The sequence below is a fragment of the Lissotriton helveticus genome, chromosome 4_1 (assembly GCF_964261635.1).
Source record: "Lissotriton helveticus chromosome 4_1, aLisHel1.1, whole genome shotgun sequence".
NCBI classification, from domain to species: Eukaryota; Metazoa; Chordata; class Amphibia; order Caudata; family Salamandridae; genus Lissotriton; species Lissotriton helveticus.
The window spans coordinates 831189567-831208570 of NC_136063.1; the positions used below are offsets into that span (position 1 = coordinate 831189567).

The following is a 19004-nucleotide window of genomic DNA, read 5'->3' on the forward strand; positions in this document are numbered from 1 at the left end:
CATATCTGTTGAGAATAACTTGTTGTACCTCAGGACACCGTGCTCCCAGAGAGCTGTAATAACAATTTAACTGTATTATGTATTTTGTCTGTAAACCTTGCCAATAACCTGAAAAAACAATAAACAGATTCAAACAATAATAATTATTGGGTGAATGTTAACTCGTTATACGCAGATGTCATCCTGTTGTATTTGGCAGGCAAAGAGAGCTCAGTTGATAAGATTCTTAAAAATTCTTGGGATCTTCATAGGCTATTCTGGTATCTGCATTTATCAGAATAAGTCCTGTTTGTACTCCCTACCAGGATAGTGACACAGTATGAAGTGGTATTGACCTACAGCCAGGGAAGAAAATGGCTTCACATAACTGGAGATATATATAACTGTAGACCGGAAATCATTCTGTGATTGAAACCTAGGAAAGCTGCTGGAGAGTTACAGACAGGACCAAATCATTGGGGGTGGCTGCTGCTGTTCTTGCTAGGCAGGGGGCCCTCTACAAAATCAACTACTTGCCCAACTTCCTCTAGGCACTCCAAAACTCCCTCTTTGAGGTCCCCGGTTGTTTATGGGGAAGGTAGAGGCCAAAACCAGTCTATTGCTGAGGGACGGGGATGTGAGAGTAGCACTGTCTACATTGATGAGGAAGCCTTTCGACTGAGGTATAACCATGCTGGACTTTCACTTCTACCAATGGGCAACCCAATTAGTGGCAGTTAATAGTTGGTCCTTTGCGAAGCAGACATAGCCATCCCTAATGGCAGACTGTATATCAGTGGACCCAGAGGGTTTTGTTAGACAATTGGACGGGCGAGGAACATTGAAAACCATGCAGACTCCGATGCCAATACATGTATGGAGAAAGGTGACCCAGAGAACAGGTTGGAAGGGCAAACAAACATTAGAAACACAATTGTAGGGATGCAGAATCTCTGCCCCCATTTATTATTTTATTTTTTATTTTTGTGTTTTATAGAGCGCAAACTTGACCCGTTAGGTATCAGAGCACTTTACAGAGTCATAGAGTTGTACAAAAGGCATGAAATCATAAGCGTATACCATCAATTGGGAGGGGGCGGGGTGCTGGGTACATAAGGGATGGAAGGATACAATGTATAGTTTACATTACAGTTACTCAAGATAAGGTGCCAGGTTTCTTGGTGGGGTGACTAGGTCATCAGAGGTGAATTGATCAGGGTCTCTGTGGCAGTTGAAGGTAAAAGTTTAAACAAGGAATTTACCCATAAGGAAGGATTTGGCCTCCTTTTTGAAGCGTGCAAGAGAGGGGATTCTTCTGATGGTGAGTGGGAGAGAGTTCCATATTCTTGGCGCAGCCCCAGCAGAAGCCCGATTGTACGTTTTTTTTCCCGAAAGCGTGCAGGCTGGAGTAGGAGGTCTCTGGCGGACCGTGAGTTTCTGATTCCTCCGGATACCATAAGTTTCTGTTCAAGATATGCAGGGGAGTTTGAGTATAAAGCCTTGTGTGTGATGCATGCCAGCTTAAGCTTTATTCTGGCCTCGTGAGGAAGCCAATTCAGCGCTTTAAGGTGTTGAGAAATGTGATCAAATTTCCTTGTGTCGGTAAGTAATCTGGCGACCGCATTGAGGCAGGCTTTTAAAGGTGCAAGGGAGATCTTGGGTAAACCCGAGAGGGTAGAACAGCCATATTCCAGTCTAGAGATGACTAGTGCTTGGACTGCCATTTTTAGGTCAGGAGTGTCAAGGAAGGGTTTCAGTTTCCATAGGTAGCTCAGGTGGAATCTGGCCGATTTGGCCATCGAGTTGATGTGGTCCCGCATGTTCAAGTTGGAATCCAGGGTTATTCCCAGTGATTTGGCCGAGTCCATGATGGTCGGTGGGCAATTTAAGGCTGTGATAGCCTTAATCCATATCTGAATCTCAGGGGAAGTTAGAAGAAATTCTGTTTTCTTTGCGTTGAGTTTGAGTTGATTGGAGGCGAGCCATTGGACAGTCAGCTTCAGGGGCTCATTCAGGGAGAGAATCTGCTCGAGAGATGAGATTTTGATGTAGATCTGAATGTCGTCAGCGTACATATGGTAGGAGATATTTGCAGTGCGTAGGACTTCGTCAAGCTGTTCTAAGTAAAGGTTGAAGAGGGTGGAGGACAGCGTTGATCCTTGAGGGACTCCAACTGTGACCGGAGAGGGAGCGGACAGGTTGCCATTAAATAGGAATCTCTGAGATCAGTTTTGGAGGAAGGATCAAAACCATTCTAGGACAGAGCCATCTAATCAAATCCTGAGTTTGAGGCGTTCGAGTAACTTTCCATGGTTGACCGCGTCGAAGGCCGAGGATAGATCTAGGAGCATTAGGAGACAAGTTTTGCCTTGGTCAAGGGCTTGGAGGGCATCATCAACGATGTGGAGCATGGTGGTTTCAGTGCTGTGTCCCGGTCTGAATCTGGATTGGAAGTCATCGAGTAGGTGGAAGTTGTTGATGTGTTGACTTAACTGCAGTTCAGTTGCACACACTTCTCCAACACTTTAGCTAAGAGAGGGATGTTGAAAATATGTCTGAAGTTGTCAGGGGAGGCTGGATCCAGCAACAGCTTTTTCAGAATGGGGAGTACTTGGTCGGCTTTCAGATAGTCAGGAGAGAGGTGTTAATTATTGCAGTCCAGCTAGGGATAATGGATTGGGCGGCGGCAGCTAGGCAGTTGGAGGAGAGGTGGTCATTGAAATGGTTGTTCAGGTTTAAGGTAGATATGATTTTGGAGACAGAGTCTTTGTCGTAGAGTGTGAAGTCGGTCCAGTGGGCTTGATTCTTAGGTGAAGCCTGTTGGGGTGGTGTGGAAGGAGGAGGCAGGTTGGGGGGGGTAGAGAGTATGAGGCAGAACTAAGTTAGTTACCTAAGGCTTTGATTTTGTCCTCAAAAAACGAGGTGAATTCCTCTGATGATTTTAGAGACTCAGGGTTTTCTTTCGATGTTCTGGCCAGATTGTTGGATTGGTGTTTGACCGGTTCGAAGAGTTTGCGGGGTCTGTTGTGGGTGTTCCCCAGTTCCAATTTGAAGAAATCTTTTTTTGCGCTGAGGATGTTCCTGTTGTATATATTTCTGGCCTGACTGAGAAGTTTTAGGTGAGCGGCAGAGGGGTGCTGTCTCCAGATTCTTTCAGATATATAGATAGATACAGGCTATGCCACCTCCTTTCTTGCTATGTTGCCTGTCCAGCCTTGCAGTGTTATAGTTGAGAGGGACTAAGAGGTCTAGGCATGAGGATGAGGAATTGTTTAGCCATGATTCTGTTAAAATTGCTAAGTCAAATTTTTTGTTAAGGATGAGAGCAGCAACATCGGCGACGTGCTTTGCTGCCGATCGACAGTTAATTAAGAGACCAGTCAGAGAGGGGTCGGAGGGAGAGTCGGGGCGGACATGTGTACAGGCGCTAGATTGCTTTTAATCACACTTCTGTTATGGAGGGTAGCTGCGTTGTAGTCTTGGATGATTGCAAGGCTTTCCTTTTCAGTGAGGTCTAGCGGATTTGGTGTGGCGGGGGTAGAGTTATAGGAGAGGACGAAAGCTAGGGTTTCCTCCTCCAATAGGTGGCAATTATGCTTACCAGGGTGAAGGTGCCTCAAGGATAGGATGTTTGGCGAGCTCTGTGATAAGAGGGGGGTGGAGTTCAGCAGGGGCTTGAGGCTAGCAAAGGAGAGTTTGGCGAGGTGTAGGAGTTTCGTTAGATCCAGAATGGAGAAATGGAGGCTCTGAATTATTTTGGCAGCTCTGGAGTGCAGAGTATCAATATCCATATAAGGGGGAGGCGCTAAGGGACAGGGGGGCAGTGGTTTAGCGGCAGTTCTATCGTCATGTATACAGGATGGGAATGAAGGGCTAGCTGGACCTGTGTCATAGGACTTTGTGGACGTCTCAGTCTCACGGTCGGAGTGGGGAGCTAGTGGGGAGGGGACCAGAAGTCTTGGGCCGATTTTGATGGCAAGGCCGGGAGACGTGCTAGGAGGGTTAGGATGGACTGTGTTAGGAGGAATAGGAGGGGTGGTTTGTGGGCTAGCAGGGCTAGCTTGACCTGTATCATCGGTCATTGGAGGCGTACCAGTCTCAGAGTCAGAGTGGGGAGCTAGTAGGGAGGATACCAAGGGTCTCGGGCCGATTGCGTTAGCAAGGCCGGGAGACGAGCTGGAGGGGTTAGGATGAACTGTGTTGGAAACCTCAGAGACAGTATGGGGAGATAGTGGGGAGGAGACCAAAGATCTCGAGGCGGTTGTGTTAGCAGGGCCGGGAGACGAACTAGAGGGGTTAGGAGGAACTGAGTTAGAAACCCTTAGGAAGATGGTTTGTGGGAGGTTAGTCACGCTAGGCAGGCTGGTCGGAGGATCGTCGAGGCGGGTGTTGGTCGCCCTGCTAGTGTCATGCACATGGTTTCGAGGAGGGTAAAAAGGTCAGCAAATGTATTGAGGTTTTTGGTTGAGGCTTGGATGATTACGATGGCGCTTTTGTAGAGGGTGATGGTGAGGTCAGCTCGCAGGGTTGAGGAGGGTGCTATTGTGAGCTTAGTGCCATAAGGAATGTTCCTGGTTGTGCGTCCCATGCTGAGGTTGGAAGGTTTAGAAAATGGGGCATGCTAGGCGTCTTCAAGTTTGGAGGCATTTTGAACAACACTGTGATGGCAACCTTTGCAGAGCTGCAGACACAACATACGCTAACAGGAAGCCAATACCTGCAGTACTTACGGATTAGACACATATTGAATGATTGTATCGATACACAAAGTTACATTCTAGATGAGAGCCCCATGTTATGTTATGTTATGTTAATTTTATTTTTATAGCGCGCTGCTGCCCCAGCAAAGGGGCGTCCAGGCGCTCAGACAGGTACTATAACATAACACGCAGAAAATAAGAGGGAGCGGCTACTCAGAAACAGGAAACAAAAAAGTTTTAATAGCACGCCTGAAGATGGATAGATCATTCAGAGCTCGGATGTGCATTGGGAGCGAGTTCCACAGTCCCGCGGCAAGCACCCGGTAAGAGCGGCCACCCATTCTACTAAGTTTGAAACGGGGGCAGACCGCCAAATGCAAAGCCTCTGATCTTAGGGATCTCGAAGGGAAATAGGGAGTGAGCAAGTTAACAAGAGCCGGCGGCGAGGAAAATTTCATGATTTTAAAAGCCAGACAGAGCGCTTTAAACTTAATCCTCTGTCTGACCGGCAACCAGTGAAGGGCAGAGATAGTACCGGAAACAGAGCAATGTCTGGGAAGACCAACAATGGCCCGCGCCGCGGCATTTTGTACCCTCTGAAGCCTGGATGCCTCAGTCTGATTAACCCCTAACATCAGCGCACTTCCGTAGTCCAACCGAGATAAAACCGAGGCTTGGACCACGAGCTGCCGAGTGGGAGGGTCAAAGTATTTAAGAACCGGCCTTATGCCTCGCAGAATACCGTAACAAGTGGCTGCAACCTTCTTCGTATGCCCTGTGAAGGTGAGCGCAGGATTCAGCCAAATCCCTAAGTTTTTCACTTCGGATGCTGGAATGGGAGTGACGCCCAGCTCTGGAGGCCACCACTGGTCTCCCCATTGCTCAGCATGTTTCCCTAAAACCAACACTTCGGTTTTTGTGGCATTCAGTTGTAAACAATTGGTACGTAGCCAACTAGCTACTGCCACAAGTCCAGCTCGGAATCTGGGGGCCTCCACTTCCGGGTCTCCACTCAGTGTCACCGCTAGCTGCATGTCGTCAGCATATGAGGTCATCGTCAAACCCCACTGTTTGACGACTGCTGCTAGCGGTTTCACATATAGATTGAACAGAGTGGGGCTCAACGAGGAGCCCTGTGGGACCCCCAGATCCAAGGGATGGATGGTGGATTGGCAGGGTGGTATAGCCACTTTAAAGGTTCGATCTGAGAGGAAAGATCGAAACCACTGGAGAGCGGTTCCAGCTACTCCGGCTTCCTCTAGGCGCTGAATCAGTATACGGTGGGACACAGTATCGAAAGCAGCGCTCAGATCTAATAATAGGAGCGCTGCCGTACATCCGGAGTCAAGCACCAGGCGTAAATGCTCGATAATATGGAGCAAAGCAGTCTCGGTACTGTGTCCCGGTCGGAAGCCATTTTGGCTAGAGTCTAATATCTGATTACGGGCAAGGTGATCAGATAAAATAGAGTTGACGTGGACTTCGGTGACTTTAGCAGTCCAAGGCAAAAGAGATATAGAGTGTTGGATGCCCCCCTTCAGAGGCACCCATTTCTTCAATATACAGCTCACTATTGGTAAATAGCCTGCCACCACTCAGGGTAGTAAGAGAGAAATGGAGAGTGGCCTGCAGGTACCTCGGGAAGGTGAAAATCCGAGCTGTGTTCTGGCTGATTCAATTGAAGCTGTTTCATAGAGTTTACTACACCAGAACTAGGCTGTATGTAATGGGCAGGGCTGACATGGATGGATGCCTGAGGGGTACACTGCTGCACACGCTGCGGGAATGCCCCAAAGTGAGGTACATTCTGGACAGGTGTTCCACGCAGAGTCATGTCCCAGACCCTAGAAGAGTCACTGGAATGGACCCCATGGCTGATCATGCTAGGACTATGGGGAGATCTTTCGCCAAACTGGTATTAGCTTCTCTTTTGTAATGCAGCAATACTCATGGTTAGACGTGACATTAGCCAAAGGTGGGGAAGCGCAGATACTCCAACGGGTGGGCAGAGAGAAGCCAACATGAAATGGTGCATGCAAGCTGAGGAACAAATAAATAAAGTAAGGACATGCCCCCAGGAATTTACCAAGTATGGGGTTTATGGAGAAACATGATGGGTGAAGTGGCCTAAATGGCAAATTTGGGGCCCGTCTCCAGGTGAGCAAACAAAGAATTGTCAAATAAAGAAAGAGACACTGAGGGTACAATGGGGACAACATTGGGTATGGGGTAAGGTCTCTCTCAGACTCCTGGAAGATGCGATCTGTTCAGCAGTGAAGATGTACGGCTGTTCCGAGGATTGCACATAATTGCTGTCAATGGGGGATTGTTGTTTACCGATGAAGCTACCTATTTGCTGTAAACAATGCAAAATAAAACTGATTTTAAAAAAAGATGTTGCAAAACAGTGGGTGTGCTGTGCATGTATGTGTATGTTGTAGGCACAATTGATTAGAGGTGCTTGTGTGTCTCAGGCACAGGGTGAACTTTGCCTGTTTGCTAAATAGGTCTGCTCTGCCTGTATGTGTCATAGGCACTGTTATGTCCCCAGATTAGGCAAATGTATCGAAGCTGCTCATTTCTTACATTGACCTCCTTTCACAATAACATTTCGGCTGTGATCTTTTGCACATATTGAAGTGTGTGACAATGTTGGATTAGTTTCTCTGAAACTACTTCTGTTTACACATCTTGCTTCGCATAATATTAGCGCAATGCCTCGAACACCAAGTACAAGGCTCCTATGCACGAATGTACACATGTTGTTCTATCTTCATCCACGGGGCAACAGGGCTATCTACATATTCATAACATTGCTGATCGATACATACATCGCAAGGATGCTTTTTATTATAAATAAAGCAAACACAAGGAGATGATGGACAGAGAGCTGCAACTTTTCAAACACTCACCCCAGTCACAGATCTGGGTTGAATCCATCATCGTTCTTTAGCTCACTTCGCCACCCCAGTTTAGACACAGCTATATGCAAATCACCCATGACCCTGTGCCTCATGGGAACACTGCAAAGCCATGTCTTCACTGGACCGGAAACAAGCATCCTGGGACCAGTTTCGGGCTAACAGCCCTCATCAGCCAGGCTAGCTTGAATCCAGTGGCAAAGTGAGCAAGGGACCCACGTCTGGGCATTCCTTGACAGTATAGGGAGAACAAAGCAAACACAAGGAGATGATAGACGGAACGCTGAAACTTTTCAAACACTCTCCCCCAGTCACAGATCTGGGTTGCATCTATCATCGTTATTGAGCTCACTTTGCCACCCCAGTTCAGACACAGCGATATGCAAATCAGTATTGACCCTCTGGTGCAATTGTCTTATAATCTGCGATCATTCCTGTTTTTACTCCTACCTGATGTTGATTTTGCATTATTGTCCTTCCTTCCTTCCTAATGTAAAGCGCTCTGGTATCCTTCGGGATCTTGTTAGTGCTATATAAAACTTTATAAATAAAATAAATAAATGAGTAATTGAGTGAGAGGTTCTGATCTGTTACCATGAGGGGTCAGGGTAGTCATGCTCAGTGGTTGCCAGAAACTATTAAATCCCTGGTAGGGTTATAGGGGCTTATGGTGGTACAGTGAGCTAGTTGGTCTCTAGGCCAACATATCCTGCGGGGTGCCCGTAATCAGTCTAGGCACCTCACCCAAAGTTTATGTTGTCCAACAAACACGCGGATCATACGGATTAGTGGGAACTACACAACAGCACAGGTGGTCAGGAGAGCATGGCTGTTTCATATGCATGACAATTCAGCAGTTCCTGAGTAGGGATCAGTGGGCCTGCAGTGTTTGTATAATATAAGTGACATTGCCTATGTGGTTCAGATGCTGTGGATTACATATACCTCTTTGTATCCAAAGCAGTGTTGGTTGTTTGTGCAGGTGTGTCGCAAGCGTAATAAGTTGGTAGTGCCTTAATACAGTTCCAATATGTAGCAGAAACGGTGCTTTCTCTGTGTGTTTTGTTGGCTCTGAAAGTTGGCAGATGTGGTAGGTCTTCAAGGCCTGTCTTACAAGTGTAGTGTGAAGGTAGTATTTGTGAGTCACAGGAACAATGGCTTAGCTTGCCCTATGCACAGCAGTGCCTATATTGAAGTTGCAGGTGCATTAGGTCGGCACTGTCTGTGTGGTAGATGGAGTGGTTCAAGTTGGCAGTGCCTGTGCATCACAGCTTTAGTAGGTAGGCTGTACATGTATACTGCTGGCATGTTAGTGATTGGGGCCAATATTTACTATGAACTTGTGTTGTCCTTGAGTGATTCAAGTCATCCCAAATCCTTATCTGGGATTTACTAATCCACTCAAAGACCCTTTTTGTGCTTTGCATGGTTTTTGTAAATTCGAACTAACGCAAGGCAGCGCATGCCTCACGTTACCTAAAGTAGGGAAGGCGTTTCATGTGTGGAGCATGGAGTTTCCCATGCATCCACCCATAGATTTTGGCGCATTCCTAGATTTACAAAGATTTGTAAACCTGGGAATGTGTCAAAATGCGACGCCTTTCCCTGTGAGGTGTAACAAGGAGGAATATCTTATTTCTCCTTGTTATTTCGTCTTTACCATGTGTGCTGAATCCTGAAAGAGGAAATCTGTATTAAGGATTGTTTTTGTGGAGGAAGGTCTCTTCCTGCACAAAAACAATCCTGCCTGTAACACAGGTGCCCTTGCACCATGGCACAACAATTTCTGCATTGGTGCTAGGCAGACCACAGTGCACCAGAACTAGGAGTCAGCAGGAATGTGCCATATCTTTGTAAATGTTTGGCATTTCTGCATCTCCCCTTCACGCGGCACAGCAAGTTTCCTCCTGCTTTGCATGAAAAATTTGTACAAATGCCCCTGGATTGGTGTCCAAATGCTTTCTCCTCGCAATATGTTGGGTTACCATGGCTTCTTTTTACCAAGGGTTGAACACCAAAGACTATGTTGCCTCTTAGGCATTTTAGAGACATGTTTTTCCTGAGGCATTGGTTTTGAGAATGTCATCTCACCGAGGAGAAGGTTACCATGTATATGTGGTTGGGTTTTTAAGTACCCAGGTTGTCTTTTCACTGAGGAGTTCGGACTACATACAATTCCTACAGCATCTCAGGAAGCCATTTCATCAATGAGGAGTGAAATTATTTGGGTGTCTCCTCACTAAATGGACATGTCCAAAGCCTGTCAATGATGTGAAAAGGTTCAATGTAGACTCCTCACTATAGCCCGGTGTCCCAAGTCTGCTCACCTGATTGAAGCCCGGCATGGCAGGAAAATCAAGGTGAGGGTCATGTATAGGATATAGGGCATTTCCTCAGTAAGGTGAACATCTCAACACATACATGGGAACTTATGGCTAGCTCATCTTTGTGGTGTGAGACCTAAAAGACATTCCCTCAATGAGGTTTGGTCGAAGATCTCATCTCTCTGCAGAGTGAAAATCTGAGCCATCGCCTCACGGACATACTAGTTCATATAACTTATTAATCACTAAGGCATAGGTGCCTCAATAAGGCAGTGGTTTCAATATCATCTCACTGAGATATGGGGTCCAAAGGGCATCCCTTCACAGAGTGGTGTAGTCAGACGGAGGTCGTTTTACTGAGACATTGGGTCCTAAAGGTGAGTAGTCCGTGAGGTACGAGACCCCAGTGTGATTGAGGTATGGGGTCCTACTGACTTCGCTTCAGTAATGCAGGGGTCTGTTAAAAATATGTTTTTATATGCCTATCGAAGTCTGAAAAGGTTTGTTACCAAAAGAAAAAATAATGATCTGTGAATCACAGATTCAGTCGACCAGAGGGTACCTTGAAAAATTGTGGTGGAGCAAGTTCGACAAGTAAAGTCAATGCACAAATGTATAGACACAGCTTTGCAACAGATACAGGAGGTGCATTCAAACAAGGGGAGCAAACAGGTGTCGGAATGAGAACATAAGAAAGGAAGAAGACCCTTAGATTGTAACAAGTATATAAACATTCAGCGGACTAAACAAATGAACTTTCATGTCTCTGGAGCAACGATATGGAAACGAGACTTAAAGCATCAGAGAGAGGCGCTTATTTTAGGTATTTGTGAGTACGAGCAGTAAAACATGGCTGAAGCAATTTAGTTACGCTAATGAAAATTACATTCCACAAGCCTTTCAGTTGTCTCCTCATCGAGGCTTGGTTCTCAAAGCCCTCTCCTCACAGAGGGTTTGTTTATAAATATAATGCTATATCCTGACTGCGGCATGAGTCTTCATTTCTTCTTCTCTGTAAAGTGTAGGGTCCCTAAGGTATAGGGGTAAGGTGTAGGGTCACTAACGTAAAGTGTCCAGAAGCAGTTTCCTCACTAAGGCATATGAAGAGCACTTGGTTGAGGCATGTGGACAGAGGGCCAACCCGTTGCTAAAGACCAGAGGTCCAAAGCATGTCCTTTACTCAAATGCGGGAACCAATAGTTGTGAGTAACCTCACTGTGTCCTGGCATACTTAGGCATCTTAATGAGATACCAGGTTTAAGGGCTATCTCCCTGCTGATGCCCGCACCCTGGACCACAAACGCCCGTAAACATAAAGAGCCGGGCCCTGGCAAATTATGGCACCGGGAAAAAAATCCGGCAGAGTCTGCTTCTGCAGTGCGCCATGCATCGATGAGCAACAGGGAGACCCATTAACCATAGCGAATATTCCAGTTAGATGGCGGGGTCTGCCAACCCTTGACTCACGTGTGCGGGTGAGAGATCGCGGCCCACGCTCTGGGGCATAGAAGTCTGTCTACATACACTGGTGGTAGACCGGAAAACTAGGGAGGACCCTTCGGAGGGCGAGTGTTCAGTCAGCTCACTGATCAGTGATGGCTAGCGTAGTACAAGAAAAGTCAGTCATATCGGGGCATGACAAGACTGTAATTAATAACACCGGGAATCAAGCCCTGAACACTGTGAGGCACCAAAACATAAAGGCAGACCATAGGGATCAGGCCCATTAACAGGAATTTATATCTGGGTGGGCCAGGGGTACTTTCGGGTGGACCAATGTGTGTCCAATTTTTGACAATTCTGGAGGTAGTCTACAAGTGCTAGATTTACATTATATTTTCTTCCAAACAGTCATAGAGAGCACGTGGAGAGAGTAAAAGCTGATGTCTATACTCATCACACCCATCCATCATAATTTGCAGCAGGCCAGGTTTCAATAAAAGCACCCGGATACAAAGCAGATTATATTAGTAGTTCAAGTTTAAGGAGCCCCCTGTAACCACACCCAAGCATTTGCTTCTTTGCACTAGGAAGACTAGCTATTTACTCCTCTCAATTTGCCCAACACCTATTTCTTTGCACACTGTGATCTTTGAAACTGGTTTTTTTATGTCATTCCTTTGCTTTCATTGATAAAAACACAGTTTAAAAATGTATTCTTGATACCTGTGAGCAGATTTTATGCCTGGAAAGTGTAAAACTAATTATTGCAGTCAGAGGTAACTGCTGGGTCGTATCACACAGTGAGCCCCAGGGTTGCAAAGGGCTGCTTTGTGTGCCCTGGAGCACTGTGGTATTGCAGAAGGGGGACGTTTGTGCAGCACCTTCTGTAATACTGAAAGCTCTGGTGCACATATAGATCCAGCACAATTTTCAGAGTGCATTCCATTAGTTTCATGGGAATATGGCCCCATGCAAATGAGGGAATGCTTTTGCCACTGTGCCCGCCCCATCTAATGGATTTGGGCACATGGACACCCTCAGAATGCGCTCTTGAAATATGCTACAAAAAGGTGGTGCACAGTCTGTGTGCCTGCTTAAGCCAGCCTTCTGGAGGGTGCCAAACGGCCCGCTAGACATTGCCATGCAGGCAGGGACAGTCACTAATTGCACCTGCCTGCAAGGGGATCTCTCTTCCCTCTTTAAGTTGTAGACTGCATGCCACCTGCATTGTGAAACACGTGATTCCTGTACCTATAAACAGCTGTTCCTTATTTCACTGAAAGCCCTGCCCAAGGGCAGGCGTGTGTTACCGGCTTAACTGATGGCAGTACATTCATTCTAAAAGGGTGCACTGTCCCTGTTGCAGTGATGCAAACAGGGATAGTGTTCCCTGTCTGTAATACAGGCCTTGATGTTCTTAGAAAACTCTATTACTAATGCATCGATTCATCATTTTTGTGAGTTCCATCTTATGTGCTAAAATGGTCAAATTCTGAATCCACTCATTGTGAAACAGAAAGGTGTGAGGACAGTAGATAGTGTTTAAAAGGTGCTCTCAAAGGCTGCAGTTTCAATTCCTATAACGACTGTAGATACATACATTTTATTTTGAAGTTCTGCAAAAAGCTTCACCATAATCATGCAAATGGTGGCAACATCTGCACCAGTGTAGCTTCTTGACGGAAGGTTAAATATGTGTCTTCAGGGTGTGAAAGCCTGCAGTGCTGACACCCATGACTTGGGCTCTCATGACGATTTTTCAGTCGGTGACGATCCCGGGGTTCTTGGCATGGATGATTGACGTGCAAGTAGGTCCTAGCTCTGTTGGCCACCAGTGTAGTCGCACGACGAAGAGCTCTACCCAAAGAAAACAACTTCAGTCTTTTTAGTGGTTAATTTCAGGCAGTTAGACTTCATTCAACATTCATTGGTCATTGTGATATTTATATATTCTAGGCAGATTCAGCTAGGGGAAAGAAGCACTGAAAGCTTGTGGGGTTTGCAGAAAACCTGTTTGTGAATAGTGAAAGTGTGTGCTTGTGTAGCTCTAAGTGTAAGGGATCTACAAATGTACATGTGTAGCTTGAGTGAATATTGTATGTGTGTGCATGTCTGTAGTGTTTTTGCGCATGTGTGTGGCATAGCCGTTCTGGTGTAGGTGTTTCTGTGTGCAGCATTCCTTTGAACCTGGTGTGAGTGTGCTTATGTTTTGTGTGAATGGATATAAACATGGTGTTTATGCATGTGGTGGGTACTTGTATATCATGTGTTTTGCGTTCATTAAACACTGGATGGGTGTGCAAAATGATATTGATACATTGATAGAATAACTTATTTGAGGCAAGCAAAGAGCATGTATTTTCTGAATGTGTATATGATGCAGCCCTGGGTCCCCAAGGTTGAAGAACCACACACTCTGCAGAAACTGCACATGAATCATCAGCTGTGCGACCTTTCACTGTAACAGCAAACCTAGTGCTATGCAGTTAAATGTAAAAAGCAACCAAATACTATTTAGGAAATGTGACCAAAAAGAACAGATTACATTTTGTCTTAAATTTGTACACATTAGGTTTTAACTTAGCTGTATAAACTATATGATGTGATGTATACAAAGACTGAAAATCATACTTTGTTTGTGGCAGAAGTGTAGCCTCAGCAATTTTAAAATATACCTGTGAAATTCATTATTTAGTACGGAGGTAATTTGAGTTGATTATCCTTAATGCCATCTTGTGCATATCATGCCACATTGCATAACTGAAATTATGCGGCAGGGAAGGACTAAATTATGCGGCAGGGTTGACTAAATTAATGTAGCAAGGAAGACAAATAATGTGGCGCATTGAGGCACATTTTTTGATAGTATTACTATATTACATTACTTTGACATTTTCTTTACACTTGTTATCATTATTTGGGCATGCCCCTCAGCGCTGAGGGTCTGATACCTGCCTGCCACGAAAAGTCAACTTTCCCCTTTTGGAGGACTCCTCACCGCGGCGGACTCCTACCTCCTGAGCCCCCCACACTGGCCCTCCCCCGGAACCGACAACACATGCTCATGACAATATATGGCAATATTTTTTTTTTTGTGTGTTAGCTTTTGCAATTGTTTTATTTTTCTCCCTTCCTGTTTCTTAGTTAGTTGCGTTGTAGCGTGTTGACAGACTTGTTTTTTAGGATGACGCATTTCTTAAATTGGTTTGAATACGGGATTATATGTCAGCCGCCCTCCATTTTACAGCAGTTATACATGGACACAGAGTGGGCACCACACCCCATATCTATTATTGGGTAGAAGCTGACGGAGATGATAGCTTGGAGGATATTGCCACTTTGCAACACATTCACATGACTCAAGGTGCACTGCATTCTGAGACACAAGACAAAGTACTCTCTAAAAGTTATTTTCGATACTCATAACACTCACAACCGTTCAGACTTCCACCTAGAGGCTTATTAGGTTTTTTCGATCAACAACACATTATATCTCTACGCCACGGACCCCTTGTTTCTTGGGCATGTGATTTTTTTATTGTGCACAGCGCACCTCGGAGAGAGACGAATTTGCTTTTCCCTTTCCTTTTCTCTCCCCTCTCTCCTCTCTGCCCCAGGTGCAATGATGTGTGATTAAGATTTTACAGTGATTTGTGTTTTCTCCTGTGGGCCTTTGTATGGCTAAGAGATGGCATAATATATTTCCTTGTTTATCACATCTGATATGTAGTTGAGTATATATTGAAAATGAATAAAAGATATTCAAACAAAAAAAATCACTATTAGGGCATAGGTTGCACCTCAGTAGTACGAGTGTGTCACCCAATTCTAGCAATAAGCAACAAAAAAGTGACCAGTCAGCCTTTGCGAAGGGCCTTCAATAGTGCAGCAACATATGTTGCAGTATTTTTAGCAACTTTTGTTCCATTTGAGCTAGAAATTTTTTTTTTTAATCTGCAAATTATGCATCAGATAATGGATTAAGTGGCAAGTGTGTGTTGTTGTAAAGTTTAAACTGTAAGTGATCAGTATTTACTTTAAGTTTAGATCTCTATGTTCATAATAACAATTTGTGTGCGTTTATTGCTTTGATAAAGTATCTGTAAGCTGCATTAAATTAGGTAAATGTTTTGCAATTGGTCTATTGGTCTGTTTCGCTGAATAATATTACTGCACCTTGTTTTGTCTCTTAGATTCTTGGAACACATAGAACTTTGACGTACATAAAGGAACACTCTGTTGTGGATCCAGTTGAAAAGAAAATGGAACTCTGTTCTAGTAATGTGAGTACTACATGAATATAAGTTAGAATGGTACTGGTAACTTGAGCAACAAACAGGAAAGTACGCCACATGTATCATTATCCATCTGTAAATTACACTGATCTGGTAAACATGAGAGAAGATCCTGGCACCTCCTCGTGTGGAAGGCCTAGACAGACTGAACTTCCTATTCAGAATTTCAGTAAATCGAGATATTTTTTAACTTGAATAATAAACCACACAGCAAATGGCTACATTCAAAACAAAATTAACCCCTGCCTTAACGTCACAATCACATCAGGTACTCTGCATAAATTTCACCATCCAGTCATGTTTGTTTGTCAAGAAACTAAGGGACATATTCACCATAAAGTGGCAAAGCGTGTCGTTAAGCCAAGAAGGCTAACGACACGCTGCGTCTCTTTAGAAACGCAGAGCTGCACCATATTAACTAGAATATGGTGGAGCCCTGCGTTTTCCCTGCGCTGGTGCTAATTTTAGTTGCCTGGCGCCAATGCAGGTACCCTTGCACCATATTGCAAGGGTGCCTGTGTTGAGAGGAAGGTTCACATAAACAGTCTTTAAATGCCGTTTTGTAACTTCTATGTGTGCTGCTTAATGCCGCACACAAAGAAGTTGCAAAACAGCATTTGTTTATAATGATCGTGCACATTAACAATTATAGGCAATTTGCACATGGCAGCACACATGGAAACAGCAAAAACAAGGAGAAATATACCTCAGGCCAGCCAAGTCACTCTGGCTTCAAAGGGGCACCCATGAAGAAAAAAAGGTTGACCAATCTAGCTATTGACCATACTTGAGGTCCAGCCCAGCTGATCTGGCTTCAGAGTGGCATCCGTGCAAAAAAAAAAATGGTTGAACAATCTGGCTATCCATCATGGCACTGATGATTCTCTTACTTGTGAGCATTTGATACGACATCTGGGAGGTCCCCAGAGCCACAGAGGTCACATTTCTATCCCTCTGATGCAATGACTAAGTTCAGTGCACCAATATTGAATTAGCAAGCCGAAACACAAAACCACTGTGTAATCTTTTATAGGCTATGTTTACAGGGTACGGTCCATCCCTGTAGATGATTTCAGGGACACAGTGGCAGTTCAAATATTTTTTCATTTGTGAATAGCACTCAAAAATAGCACTGATAAATGGGGACATGTAGTTGTTTTTTTTTACACAAAACAATCTTCAGTCTAGTACATAAATTATGTATGGGAACCATTCAGAATGCAAAAACAAAAGCAGAAGTTAGGCTCGTAACAGTCAACAAAATAAGATAACATTTTCTAACATTATTAGCAAGTTTCTGACATCCTAACAGTCTAAAGTTATTTCTAAGTGCTATGCCAAAAATGTGCTAAATCATTAAATCGCGAAACCTGCCTTTCGAGTTTCTTAGGATGGATGGCACAGCATACCCTTCAATGGCTGTATGCTACTATTCCTTATCAGAGTTCTGCTCCAGGAACGGAATAAGTGCTTTTGGTGAAGGAAACCTTCTGCACGGTTTCAGGAATCAACTCTCGCACTGCGAGTAAAGGGCTCAGCATTCAGGCAGGGCCTCTAGCGATAGTTCCGGAGGCAAAGTCCTCTCCTATTTTATGGTCAAATACTGGGGTTTATTATACACCATTTGACCACTGTTTTCATCTCATGCTTTTGAAACAAAACAGGGTTTGGAGACAGTAAAGCTTCTCTAAGACTACACCAACATGGCACAAACTGCATCAGCTACAACCACACGTTTGCATTAAGCCTTCATCTTTGTATACAATAAGCTTACACTGCAAGGTGCGATTGTGTGATGGCTGCGCTCATTAATAAACAAAAAACATGCCAGCCTGCAGGGTTGTAAGCTATGATGATATCAGCATTTTTTGTATGTGTTCAAGGAGCTGCACACTTTTTATTATAGGTGAAGGAAAAACTAACCAGAGTTAAGAAATGAAAGCAAACTGCCTAAATTGGAGTTGTCGCATTAATCATGACACATGAGGACTTGCGTCCAACTAGAAGGCATGTCTCTGCCCTGCCAACACCCTCTAATCACTTTTCATTGCCCTTATGTCCTCTACAAAAGAACTGAGGAAAATCAGATCTTTGAAGCACCAATGGACAAAACACTAGGGGCCTAGTTTATGGGGATTTGGCATAGGGCAGCGCAGGAAGTCACCTTGCTGCGCTGCCCTATGTCAAAGTGAAAGGGCATTACTGTCCTTTCCCACTGCACTGCTGCCATTTCTGCAGCCTAGCACCAAAGCAGGCACCCTTGCACCATGGCGTCGGCAGGATTGTTTTTGTGCAAGAAGGGGCACCTTCCTGCACAAAAACAATCCTGGGAGGCTTTTCCTCTTTCTACGTGTGCTGCAGAATGCGAGGAGGAAATAGGAAAAACTATGAGAAATAAAGTTATTTCTCCTCTATGCGCCTTCCCTAGGGAGGTGTATCATTTTGGCGTATCCCCAGGTTTACATGGGTTTGTAAATCTGGGGAAGCATCAAAATAATCCATGGGTGTTGCATTGGGACACCCGCTGCAATGCCCATGGAACGCCTCCAAAGCACAGAGTAAGGCAACACAGAGATTTGCACTGCCTTGCCTTACTCCATATCCATGAGGGCATTCAAAGCCATGCAAAGTTGCTTTGCGTGACCTCATAAATACCATTTTGTAGTTTGCACCACAGGAGCGTCACAAAAAGTGATGCTCTGGCAGCACAGGAAGCTCATAAATATGCCATTTTGTGCCAAGGCACCACTGCATGGTAAACGTGTGTGCTTTATATGTACTAAATCAACTCCGAAATCAAATCAATAAACTGCTCACTGAGCTCCAGAACAACTCTTGCATGAATAGTGCCTTTCGCATATCTGGTTGCATGAACACAGGCTAATAGAAACCAAATCACATTCCGCAGTCCTAACATCTTCACTGAATGCCCACCTCCGCGCACATCCAGTTCAAGACTCCACAAGATCTTCAAGGCCATCAGCACAGAGAAGATTAGGGATCTCACAGAGAAGCCAATGTTGGCTGGCTCCATATCACAAGAAGCTTCACCCTGGTCTTACTGGAAACCAACAATCCTGTAGTCAAAGGTAAAAGAGGCAAGATTTTTCTAGCTGCCCTTGAACCTTCCCCACTTCTCCTCCACTCCGCCTTTGGAATGACGTTCCCTTGAACCTGAGATTCCCCACATTTCCTCCAGCAATTCAGATAAAGAGCTCTTCAAATAAAAACTGCCTCAGCCCAGCCAGCATCCTTTTCTTTTAGCCTTAGCCCCCAACTTATAACACTGTAACCCAATGTTAAACGTCATAGAACTATCTGTAAGTAGTCATCTATGCAAAG

At 44.8% G+C, this 19004-nt stretch overlaps 1 protein-coding gene across 1 annotated transcript in view; it reads left to right on the plus strand.

The window, feature by feature from the left end:
- Positions 1–19004, plus strand: part of PRELID3A (PRELI domain containing 3A) — a 273033-nt gene that overhangs the window by 122587 nt on the left and 131442 nt on the right. The window contains exon 3 of the mRNA XM_078685696.1: positions 15561–15650. Within this exon, the coding sequence (XP_078541822.1) occupies positions 15561–15650 (90 nt within the window). The remainder of the gene's footprint in view (positions 1–15560; positions 15651–19004) is intronic.